We start from the raw sequence: 13,394 nt of genomic DNA on the forward strand, positions 1-13,394 counted from the left end.
ACTGGTTTGGAAATAGTAACGCGTTAGATTACTCGTTACTGGAAAAAGTAGTCAGATTAGAGTAACGCATTACTGGCATCACTGTTCATGTCTGCTGATATCTCACCTTGTTAAGCTCAGGAGGAACATGATCTTCTGACATGCGAAGCATTGCTGTGAAAAGCAAAAGCTGTTACAATACAATTCAAAAAGACTATGGCTCTGTTCCAAAATCTAGCGCTCTTCCTAATGAGGCATCATTTTAAAGCATTATAAATGCACTTCTGATACACAGGCTGATACAAGTTCATAAAAGCCTTCACATTCCATAACGCATTTCTACAAGCTCAGGGAAAACAAATCCAGTTTTTGACTAAAGCTAAAGCTCACACACAAATAAATGCAGCTTACCAACATACAGCCATCTGAAAAATGCTTTGAAGTTCTTCATACTCTTATCAATGACTCTGGAATCAAGACAAGCAGTTGAGAGAAGTTTAATAATGACATGTACAGAACGGACATCCAGGATAAAGTGGATAGAATAAGATTAAACTCACTGTAAAAGTTCACTGGCCTTCAGGGTAAAAGAGCCCACAGCTACGATGGCATCTAAACCATTAACAAAAGGGAATGTATTAACATTTCATTCTACTTGCTTTTTAGTTTTTAGTTACAGAAAAGACATTATAATTTGTATAAGATTGTATTTAAGTACCATGACTTATGTCTATAACAGTGTTATTACTGTTAACTACAACTAAAACAATTTTAAAAAGTTTTCATTAATTACAGTAAAGTTAAAATAAAAATTTAATTTCAGATAAAACTTTATAGAAAAAAAAGAAATGTTGACTTGTCGGAAATAAAACAAGTTTATGTTAAAAGTACTAAAATTACTCAAACAAAACAAATAAAAGTTATAGAAGTTTAAATAAAGATGATACAAAATTATAAAAGCACATTACAAAATTACAAAAGCAAACTAAAATTAAAACAAAAACTGAAAATATTTTTAAATACATATAGACCTGGTTTCACAGACAAGGCTTAGATTAAGCCAGGATTAGGCCTTAGTTCAATTAGGACATTTAGGGGGCTTTCACACTAGCAGTTTTGGTGCGCACCCGGGTTCAACTGACGTCAAAGTTTGGTTAGTTTGGATGATGTGAACGTGGTCTTCCGAACTCGGGTGTGCACCTGCGAACCGTACCAGAGTCCACTTAAAAAGGTGGTCTGGGGTACTGTTCATGTGAACTCCGGAACGGTTCGCTGCTGATGTGAACGCAATTATACTAAATCGCGGAAGTGATCCGCTATTAATGACGTATGATTTGATAAAAATGTGTGTGAGTTTCACTCATTTTCCTGACATACTGCAAGCAGAGATTTCTGCTCGTCTTCAACCTTCTTTAGACAGCCGCATGTGCCATTACTGAAGCTTTGGAAACAAAACCAACGGTTCAAAAACAAAAATATAAAAGTGTGGTGAGCAACGCTATGCATTTTGCCACCTTCTTGCTCACCATCGTTACTAAGCAACCGGGTAAACAGCTGCTGCTTTGATGATGCAAACACACCCAAATAATATAATATGAACACAGTCCAGCGGGGGCAGGGGGAGGGGGGAGCAATCGAACTCGGGTTCCGTCCAGCCAATCGAAAGCACCCTAAAAGGGATAGTTCACCCTGAAATGAAAGCCATCTTTTACACACCCTGCTGTTGTTCCAGTGCCATATGTCCTTCTATCTTTTTCGAACCTCAAAAGCAGAAATTTAAAAAAACGTACTGCACGCGCTCCTTCATATAATGGCAGTGAATGGCGACCAGGCTAAAACTTTACAAAAAGGATATAAAAGTATCACGCAATGATACAGTGAGACGAATGCCATATATGGAAAGTGTTCAGGAGACACACTATAAGGTTTTGCGAGAAAGATTATTCAGTCAAAATACTGAGCTCGGACGTTACTCTGTGCGTGTTCCTGTGAGTTCGTGAGCAGCCCCTCACGCAATGTTGTCATGACAACCGGTACACAATATTCACTTCAGGAGGTTTACCTTATTATTATTAGTAGTATTATTGTATTATTTCTTATTATTTATGTTATAGAAGAGACGATAGTCGCGATTGAGCTTGATTTCTCAAAATAGTGCACGTGTGTGCTTATCCTGGGTGCCATGACACAAGTGTGCGGCTGCTGATGGCTCGCACGCACTCACAGGAACGCACACAGAGTAACGGCCGAGCTCAGTATTTTGACTGAATAAGGTTTCTTTCTCGCAAAACCTTATAGTGTGCCTCCTGAACACTTTCCATTTATGGCGCGGGTCTCACTGTATTATTGCGTACTACTTTTGTATCACTTTTGTAAAGTTTTAACCTGGTCGCCATTCACTGCCATTTTATGGAGGAGCGGGTGCAGGACGTTAAAAAAAAAATTCTGCTTTTGAGGTCCGAAAAAGATAGAAGGACATAAGGCATTGGAACAACAGCAGGGTGAGTAAAAGATGGCTTTATTTTAATTTCAGGGTGAACTATCCCTTTAAGAAACTTTTATAAAAGTGCCTTAGAAAAATACATTAATGGTGTGCATCTTGAGACAAAACAATGGTAGTGACATAATAAGATATGTCAGTGCAAATTGCTTTCAGCTCCAACGTGCATTTTAGTCTGGGACTAGACTTAAGCCTTGTCTTTGAAACCAGGGGATAATAGTAAAATAAGGTCTATACCTTCAATGGCAGCAGGATCCAGGCCGAGAGGTTGAAACTTCTGCTTCCAGAGCGCCATTCCTTTGAGCTCGCTCAGATGATACAGCAGCGCCTCAGAGCCACTGTGTGCACAGCAAACACTCAAGTCAAGTCACCTTTATTTCTATAGCGCCTTTCACAACACAGATTGCTTCAAAGCAGCTTTACAGTGATGATAGGAAATTAATTTTGTTTTAGATGAAAAGCTAAAGTAAGTTTTTGATTGATTAATTTCTGTTGTAAAAACTGATTTCAAAATGTAAAAACGCATGTAATATATATATATATATATATATTTTACATGCGTTTTTACATTTACATGAGATAAAAAGCTGAAATTAGATATTTTAAAAAGTCAAAATTATGACCAAAACACACACTAAGACATTTAAGAGATGAAAACATGCTTGTTATTTTTATTGATTTTTTTTGTTTAAATGAGCTTTTAATTTTTGGATGCACACCAATAATAATAATAATATTTACATTTACATTTACAATAATATTTACACATTTATATTTACATTTACAATAATATTTACACAATTTTGTGCTATATATATATATATATATATATATATATATATATATATATATATATATATATATATATATATATATATATATATATATATATATATATATATAATATATATTATATATATATATATATATATATTATATAGCACAAAATTGCTATATATATATATAGCACAAAAAAAAAATATATATATATATATATATATATTTTTTTTTTTTTTTGTGCTATATATATATAGCAATTTTGTGCTATATAATATAATATATATATATATATATATATATATATATATATATATATAGCACAAAATTGTGTAAATATTATTGTAAATGTAAATATAAATGTAAATATTATTCTTATTATTGGTGTGCATCCAAAAATTAAAAGCTCATTTAAACAAAAAAAATCAATAAAAATAACAAGCATGTTTTCATCTCTTAAATGTCTTAGTGTGTGTTTTGGTCATAATTTTGACTTTTTAAAATATCTAATTTCAGCTTTTTATCTCATAAATAGGACTTTTAAATCATAATTTAGACTTTTAAGCATAGATTTTGACTTTAAATCCAAAATTTGGAATTTATCCCATAATGTTTAAAGTCGTAATTTCAACTGTTCATGTCACAATGACTTAGCATGTCATATTTTTGACTTTTTATCTAAAAATGAGGATTTTTAACCCATACGAACCCAGACCAATTTATCCTTATAGGAAAATTATGGGGCATTTAAAACAGGCTTAATGGACCACTTGTTACATGTTTCTGCAGTTGTTTTTGAAATACAACCCCTCCTTGTGAAAGATCTGTTATGTTACATATATGTTACATTGGGCATTTATTTCTCAGTTTAAAAAAGTTTCTCAGTTTCTTTTCTTTTCCACAACATATATCAAAATTATACATATTATTCAAAATTATTAACAAAACATATCAAGCCATGGACGGATCTTCCAACACTTATCCCCTGCTTGCTGATTTTAAGAATCATTGTTGTCAGTGAAATATAGACATGCTAGTAGAGTCTGAAAACAGGGGCCAGTTGCATAAACTAAGCCATTATGTTAAGACAGTGTCTTAAGATCTAGTATGAGCCACTAGCAGTTAGGCAAGTGGCATTCAGTCTTACTTTTCGTATCAAATTAGGCCAGTCTGTGTTTTTATGTAACTGATTTAAAAAAAATTATGAACAGTCTTAAAGAAAAAAATGTATGTCTAACTTGTAAGACTAGTCTTAACGGTTTATGCAACCGGCCCCAGTTGCGTGACATATTGTCAGCCACCATGGTATGTCATTTTGTCGTTTTCCCAAGTATGCATGATTTCCTGACATTTGGTGCAGATCATGCGCAGATCAATACCAATCAATATTTCCATTTTTTTTAACAGTGCTGTTAACATTTTTAGTCCCAGATTTTAATTAACACATAGAGAAAATATATAACACTAAAAAAATAATTGAATCAGCTAAATTAATTGCATAGCAGCATATTTTTCTTAATATGACAAATACATCACATCAAAATGGTTTACAGCCCGATGTGACATATATGTCACCACAATATTTTCGTAACTTGTTTTATATCAATTTGTTTAAGAAATTTATCAAAATCAGGTTAAGAGTAATCTATGATAAGTTATTGAAATTTTAGAATTGTTGCATGGGTTGAAACATACCTTTAGTAACAAAAACAAGCGTTTTAAAAAATTGCTGACACTGCAACATGTGCTAACCAGACAGGCCACCATTTTGGAAATGTTGCCATGGCAACAAAAAATGCACAAATTGTCACATGACTGAACCTGGGTGTTCCTTATATGTCACTTAGGTACTCCTGAGTTGAAATTTAGGGATATTGCTTTAAAAAGACCTTTCCAAATAATCACCAGTGTTTGTGACACCCGTGTCAATGTGGGTTCTTATGGGTTAAAATCATATTTTCAACATTTGACCTTATAATTATTACACAGCATGTCGTATTTTTGACTTTTTATCTAATAATGAGGACATTTAAAATCATATTTTCAACTTAATTATGACTTTATGATAATTGAAATGAGCTGATCAGTAATATAGTTGAATATTTAGTGTCCCCAACTGAGCAAGCCAAAGCCAAAGGAACCAAAACTCAATCAGGTGACTTATTGGAGAATAAAAAACCTTGGGAGAAACCAGGCTCAGTCGGGGTGCCAGTTCTCCGCTGGTCAACGAACAAACAATGTATGATTATGGTTCTGGCAACATTACAGGTCAGAAGTCATATTAGATCGGAATATTCAAAGGATCGGAGTCATCACTCAATGCACAGGCCGCTGCGTAACACTTCCAATCTGGTGCTGGTTAAAGGCCTAGTGAATGATACGTACCTCTGCAAGTGACTGATAGCAAGTTTCTGGATGCTGGAATACGAAGAATCAATGGACTGACCCAATACCTTTAGGCCCTGAGCGGAAAACAAAGAAAGCTTACAGTAATAATGAATGAAGTTGATAATTACGCAACTAATGCCAGTAGGAAAACTAATGCAGTGAAGTGAGTGAATCTTAGATTTACCTTGACAGTGAGTTGATTCATGAGAAGAGCCTGAAGTTCAGGGCTGAAAGAGAAACAGGCACTTTGAAATATGTAGTTCGACAAGAGTAATCATTTGTCATCTGGTTTGGTTATGAACACTCAAAAATATAACAACGCCACATTATCAGGTATGCTAAAAGTTTCCATCCCAGGCTGAGATCAACAAGACCAGACATATGCACAGCTGTTTTCCTGTTCACCCACATTTTAAAGGGCTAGTTCACCCAAAAATGAACATTCTGTCATTAATTACTCAACCTCATGTCGCTCCAAACCCACAGACGTTCATCTTCAGAACACAAATTAAGATATTTTTGATGAAATCCGAGAGCTCTCTGATCTCTCCATAGTTAATGACAGAATTTTCATTTTTGGGTGAACTATCCCTTTAACATTCTCTAAAAACATATCATGCCTAGATACTTGTTGTTCCTAATATATCCTATAGTGAACATGTATTGTATTGTAGACTGTATATTTTCCTATTCTGACTGTAGCTATAAGTTTGCAATCATATGGCGCCTCCTGTTGGCCATTTAGAGTAAACACATGCATGAGTAGATTCTTGCATGCTTTCAAATATGAATTATATTTAATATAAAAAATACATAATAATATATTCAAATTAGTGCTGTCAAATTGATTAATCGCATCCAAAATAAAAGTTTGTGTTTACATTATATATGTGTGTGTACTGTGTACAATTACTGTGTGTGTATAAAGACACACTCTTTCATGTATATATTGAAGAAATATTTGCCTGTATATATATTTATATAATTTATATTATATATAATTTTTTTAAATTAAATATATACATGCTTGTGTGTGTATTTATACATACATAATTATAAACAGTACACACATATATATTATATAAACACAAACTTTTATTTTGGATGCGATTAATCACGATTAATCGGTTTGACAGCACTGATTAAAATGTTATTATTTTACATATTATATAAAGCTATTATGTTAGGGCTAGTTAAATTTATAAAGAATGCTATGATTTTTATATTTTATATACATATTATAATATGATTTTACAAGCTTTACTCAATGAGAAATAATTATGCAAACAGAATGATGAAAGTTCATTTTCAGTTTTTGTTTTAATTTTAGTTGCTTATGATTTTGATTAGATCATTTGTTTTTGTTTTAGTAATTTTAGTACTTTCAACTTAAAACTTGTTTTATTTCCGGCAAGGCAACATTTCTATTTTTTTGTATAAAGTTTGATCTGAAATGTAAATTTCAGCTTTACTTTAATTAACGACAATAATGACACTGTTATAGACAGCTTGTGATACTTAAATAAAATCTTATTTTAATTTGCCACCACTATAACCACAGTGATATGAGAACAATATGTGCTGTTGAAAAACCTAGTGTGATTAATACTATCATTTATGAATTGTGTGTACCTTGCATGACCCCATAACAGTAGCTCCAGAAACTCATCCTGAACCTGAGTGCTTGTGTTCTTTTCCTGTAAAAACAAAACAAACAAACCATCAACTCTAAAACTCTGTGAAACAATGTATTGTATGTATGTATGTATATGTATTTTCAGGGTGAAACGTTTAAATTAATCGGATATCAGATATTTTATATTTGTTTGTTTGTGACTGGCTGCCATGTGATGGGCTCTAACCTGGACAAACTTAGTCAGGCGGAGGTCCATCTGCATAAGAATGTCCTCCCATGCTTCACACATACAGGTGAGAGAGAGACGCAAATACTAAAATGACAGAAAAAAAGAGAAAGAAAGATACTCTGTGAGCATAAAGATAGAGTTACAGAATAACACAGGTGCTTCTGAGTAAGATGCCCATGAAGACGCTCACCTGTAGCAGTGTGGAAATGTGCGTAAATTTGCGTGCCATCTTGGTCAACTCAGGTAGACAGGAAGACAGCAGCCCAGTGTCCAGCTGCAACACAGTCAATCCACTAATATCACTCTCATACATTTAATTCAAAGTAACCTGACAGCTGTTATTCAGCTGCGACTCAACCTGTTTGCACTTTGTTTACTTGCAATCTGACTACTGCCTCATCAACCGTCAATAAATAACAGTTATATATACATATATAGAACTTCTATAATTACAAAGAGGCTATTTGATGGAGTTGTGGTGTTGTTTCAACTTTATAGACATAGACACACACACACACACACACACACACACACACACACACACACACACACACACACACACACGTTTGTATGACTTTGTCAGAACATTCTTTGATATAATGCAATACCTAGTCCCTTATCCTAACCTTAACCATCACACACACACACACACACACGTTTGTATGACTTTGTCAGAACATTCTTTGATATAATGCAATACCTAGTCCCTTATCCTAACCTTAACCATCACAACTATGGGCCAGATATAACAGCTTGCACAGCTTGCGCAAGCGAAAACCCTCTTTTGGCGTTAAAAAACTACTGTCAGGATTGAATAATAAATACACGCAGTGATAAATTAGCTCTGAAAAGGCATGGACAGGGTTGTTTTTTTTGCGGGTGATCTTATTGCATATGCATTTGAAGGAGTTTTGGGAGGAGAGTATTTAAATGAATCACACAAGGTGATTTACTAAGGTTTGCGCTAGTCAATTTACTGGTATTTGTGTCACTATTTACTGCCCAATAAATACCATACGGCACACTGCAAGACGTGTGTTTTGCATTTTTTAAAGTGACCCCTGGAACCCTTACAGAAAAAAAACATCAGGTAGTATGATTTATAAGCTGTTTTCCACATGGGGACCAAAAATGCCCCCACAAGATCACACGTTTCTGGTAAAACTATACTTGTGTGAAGTATAGTAGCATAGGCCCTAGGGAATACCTGAACCACACACACATATACAACATGAATACAAAGAGTACATTTATTAAAAAATATATATTTTGAAATAGTTTTTTCAAATCTTTATCATGGACAATCTTATTTGACACAAATCACAGTGCTGACAATGTCAACACTGGAAAAAAATGACAAGGTGAAATTTGCATTTTCAGTCTTTACCTGTATGTAACATATCTCAGGCTTGTCTTCGGATCTCATCTCTGTAATAACAGAGAGGGACTTGAGGTCACTAGACAGTCCAAGACTACGGCACGTCCCTGAAATCTGAAACCGACATAAAATAATGTGACACAAATACACAGGTTTACTTGAGACTTCAATCAATCAATAGACTTCCATTTTTTTTAAATATACGGATGATTTAGCTGAATTCAGTGTATAAATGTGTCCCAAAATATACTAGTTCCTACGTGTGAGAAGTCAAAATAAAAGCATGTTTAAGGTTTTATATCTTACTCCACTCAGCGTGGCGATCTTATAAAGGCCATACGCATACAGCTCGACAAATCCAGATGGTCCTCCCACCACCAAGATATTAAGTCTGCAAATAAACATCGCAATACCACATCAGAAAGTCTCAAGCTTAACCAATCAGGTCAAAAGCATACAACACTGACCTCACTTCCCCCAAAAGGTTTGTGACTTCATCCGATTTCTCTTCACTGCAAGAGACAAAATAACACATGAGAACAAACCAGAGTGGACAGACATTAGCACATGCCACATGCAGATGACCAATTAAAAAGAGTATGACAAAGAAAAAGACAAATAATCAGCATATTAAGCACATAAAATGTCCTCTTACCTAAATATCTTTGATGTGGTGCTGTAGCTGAACACAAACACGGCACAAAAGAAAATGGCCATAAAACAATTAAAAATATAAAAACAAAGGATTGACCCAAGCACTTCTCATTCAGCCCAAACCAAAGCTTTGCTTAATGCGTGGAGCTCCGAGTCTCACCTCTTAGGTAAAGTGGGTAACTTTGGAAGGAAACGGCTGGATTCATCTTCAGACTCGCTGAAGGAGGACAGTGTGCTAGAGAATAAAATCAAACGGATTCAACCAAACAATCAATAGAGAAAGAAAACAGATCCTCTCTATGTAAAAAAAAAACCCTCACACCTGCTGTCATCCTGCACCTCCATCCAGTGCATGCAGGATGCTGGGTAATTCACAGGGAACAAGTGGAGGATTTCTGCCTTCTCTGCATCACACAGAACCACCTGCTTTGTGTCTCCCACACTGAATGCCAGGACTGCAGACAATATGTTACTAATCATATAACATGACAATGGTAGCTTATATATACACTTCAGAATGTGGCTGGCATTTATGTACTGCAAACAAGAGGACATTAAATATTGCTTTAAAGTTTGGGTTTATTTGTCCAATCTGCAATGAATCAACAGCAGCACTTTTTTGACAGTGAAATGTCCACCATAAAAGGTTAGATAAAAGCCAACCATAGAAGGTCAATTTATGTAAATAATATTAGTTAAAAGAGCAACAATAACAAGTACAAGACTGTAAGACAATATAATGTTGTATGTGCATTAAATACAAAAATAAATAATAACACACACACACATTTATATTTTCCATTTTTAGCAGTTTTAGTAATTTTGTGAGTTATTTTAGTACATCGTTAACCTAAATGAAAATGAGAAAATGTTGAAATAAGTTTTTTTTTTATGTAATTTTATTTCAGTTAACGTTTATTGTATTCCAATTAACAAATATGAGAAGAATAAGGTAGTAAAAAATCATTTTAGTTTACTTTTCCCATCAGGTCTCCAGGCCAGTGATGTGATCTCTTTTCCGGTGTTCTCATTGGGCGGTAAACTCCACACCCGCTGAAAGTTGGCCAGCCGATGCAAGAGAAGCTGTAATGACAGAATAGTTGGTAACACTTTATTTTACAGTGTCCTTGTTACATAATGTTACATGTACTTACCATAGTAATAACAGTACATTTCGCATAATTACATGCAACTAACCCTCAAACAAAACCTTAATCCTATCCTAACCCTATAGTAAGTACATGTTGTTAAAGCTGCACTATGTAACTTTTCCGTCTGCTAGAGGTCGCCTGTTCAAAACCAAGGTGTGGTTTGATGACGCCAAGTTTGAGCGCAGAATCTTGGGACATGTGGTCTTCAGCTCACAGCCGGTGGAAAAGAATCGGGATAGGACTCGAGCAGAAATCATGTTCATGGATGTGATTATTACCATTACTGTAGTATGAAGCAGAGCAGGGCCGAGTGTTGTGGAGCTGAGCAAGGCCGCTGGAGCGATTGTTAATAAGATAAACGCAACACACGCCTCGCGAGCAGCGTGACTTTTATTATGCCAGTCACCGGCGCCACTTCTGCTTTTCCGGTCATGAGTATGAGGTAACGCAGCTCTGTTTATCATATTAGATACATCTGTGTGTAGGGATGAAACGATTACCGGTTTCACGATAAACCACGATAAAATTTAGTGACGGTTAGTAATATCCTATAAAATTTAATTATCATTAAAACCGCGTGTGATTATCACGATTGTGAAAACTCGCGGTAAATCTTGTCCAGTCAGCGTCAGTCTAACGCAGCGCACCGCTGCTTTTTGAATGAGGAGAAATGGCAGAAGGCAGTGACAGCACAGGGAGATTTTTCAGATTTCTAAAAGGACCAAATCTGAGGCGGTTGTCATATTTTGGCTTTTACAAAAGTCCTGAGAGAAACTTAATCGAAGATGGTCACCCTGTCTGCAGAACATGCCAGAAAAAAAGTCGCTGTAATAGGGGGAAACACTTCAAAACTACGAACGCAAGGCAAGTGGACTTTGACTTCAATACCAAAACTACGTCTGGGAAATAATAACGTGAAGCGAACGAACAAGTTCAGACAAGACTAGGGTGACATTTAAGGGACAATAATCAGGGCTTGACATTAACAACCGCCATTTGCGGGTGTAACGTTATTTTGGCTGCACACTAAGTTAGCCACTCTGGCTGTTGAACTTATTATAGTCTTCTCAAAAGCCATCTGTTATAATCGCGTTGCGCATTATAAACACTCACACGTGTTTATATTGAGTTTATGAATGCAATGTCTCATAATCAGAGGCGTTCAGATTAGCCGGAGTTTTCTTCAGAGCGCGCGCCGCTCTCATTCGCTGAAATCTACACTAAAAGCAGAGATAAACGTGCGATGTACGCAAGAGATTCATTCATCATACAGTGGTCGACTGTTATTGTTCTATTTCAGCGGCGAAAAAGGTTTAAAACATACACAGCAGAACCACAGAGCATCTGATATGACTGGCATAACGCTGGCGAATTTAGGGACCGTCTCTAAAGTTACATACAACATTGGTAACGTTATACACGTTTCAAACTTCACTAGCATTTGAAGAGAATGACAGTCATAAAACTGACTGTAAAGTGATCATCTAGGTGTCAGGTATAATGCACACATTTTGATATTTAATAAAATAAACTGTCAAATCATATGGAAATATGGATATGCATTATTTCACTAGGATACTGTTTGGGCTCTTACACAAAATATGCTAGATTTAAATGCATCATTGCTGAACACTGATGAGAATATTGCTTGAGAATATATTTACAGAGATAATATTAGAGATTATATTTACGACAAATTATTATTTATGCGTTGCTATTGACGACGGCCATTATAAGGAAGGAAATCCCACAGAATCTATCTTAAAAAAGTGCATAGAGCTGCTTTAGTTATTTGTTGTTTGTTGATTTTCAAATATAAAACTTGTTGAAATGTTTTAAGTGTGTGCATCTGTTCTTTTTGAACACGTTCATCTCGTTTGAACTAAACCGTGATAATACTGATAACCGTGATAATTTGGGTCACTATAATCGTAATGTTAAATTCCCATACCGTTTCATCCCTATCTGTGTGTGTTGAAAATTGTTATGACGTTACTCTGTGTGTTCGCTCAGCGGCTGCTATGACACTTGTTCAAACAGCAGTGAGAGTAAAGCGTTTCTGCAAAATATAACCGGAAACCGAGGGTAACGCAGATATGACGCAATTAACAGGCGACTCCCTCACACGTCCCGCTTCCTTAGTTAAAATAGCAATTTCTCACGATTTACAAATAGTTGGAAACATTTGGGATATTGTAAGTACTCAACTGAACAAAATATATAACACTGGCCTAGTGGTTTTTGGATATTTTACTGAAAAGCTGTTACATAGTGCACCTTTAACATATTATTCAGTACATAAATTATATATAAATATATAATTACACTGTAACAATAACACCTTAAAATAAAGTGTAATTGTCTAATGCATGGGGTTTTCAAACTTTATGATGCCAAGGACCCCCAAATATGATTAACATTTTATGAGGGACCCCCTTCCTGAAATCCATCTGTATATGTTTATGTATGAAAAAACATTAAAACTGTTAGATAAATAGTAAGTGTGACATTATAAATACAACATATGGTTTCCAAAATTAAATTGGCTATACTTAATGTTGGATGTATAAACCTGAAGAAGAACATGTTCAATAAAATATTATTTATATAAGCAACTTTAACAATAAATGTGTGCAAGCAGCTTACATTCTGCGTTATGAATTCTGCCTTACATTCCCAGTGAGCGAGATAAAGGGGACTAT

At 35.0% G+C, this 13,394-nt stretch overlaps 1 protein-coding gene across 3 annotated transcripts in view; it reads right to left on the bottom strand.

The window, feature by feature from the left end:
- The window catches only part of anapc4 (anaphase promoting complex subunit 4), a 29,684-nt gene that overhangs the window by 10,080 nt on the left and 6,210 nt on the right, over positions 1 to 13,394 (bottom strand). For all 3 annotated transcript variants that reach the window (XM_079830603.1, XM_079830602.1, XM_079830604.1), the window contains 16 exons: positions 10,519 to 10,624; positions 9,864 to 9,996; positions 9,702 to 9,776; positions 9,543 to 9,569; positions 9,355 to 9,399; positions 9,194 to 9,278; positions 8,897 to 9,001; positions 7,700 to 7,783; positions 7,507 to 7,593; positions 7,277 to 7,341; positions 5,829 to 5,871; positions 5,642 to 5,718; positions 2,717 to 2,817; positions 540 to 591; positions 391 to 446; positions 107 to 153 (listed from right to left, as the gene is read on the bottom strand). In XM_079830603.1, coding sequence (XP_079686729.1) covers positions 107 to 153; positions 391 to 446; positions 540 to 591; positions 2,717 to 2,817; positions 5,642 to 5,718; positions 5,829 to 5,871; positions 7,277 to 7,341; positions 7,507 to 7,593; positions 7,700 to 7,783; positions 8,897 to 9,001; positions 9,194 to 9,278; positions 9,355 to 9,399; positions 9,543 to 9,569; positions 9,702 to 9,776; positions 9,864 to 9,996; positions 10,519 to 10,624 — 1,188 coding nt within the window. The remainder of the gene's footprint in view (positions 1 to 106; positions 154 to 390; positions 447 to 539; positions 592 to 2,716; positions 2,818 to 5,641; positions 5,719 to 5,828; positions 5,872 to 7,276; positions 7,342 to 7,506; positions 7,594 to 7,699; positions 7,784 to 8,896; positions 9,002 to 9,193; positions 9,279 to 9,354; positions 9,400 to 9,542; positions 9,570 to 9,701; positions 9,777 to 9,863; positions 9,997 to 10,518; positions 10,625 to 13,394) is intronic.

Source organism: Gobio gobio (assembly GCF_949357685.1).
Source record: "Gobio gobio genome assembly, chromosome: 12".
In the NCBI taxonomy this organism is placed as follows: domain Eukaryota; kingdom Metazoa; phylum Chordata; class Actinopteri; order Cypriniformes; family Gobionidae; genus Gobio; species Gobio gobio.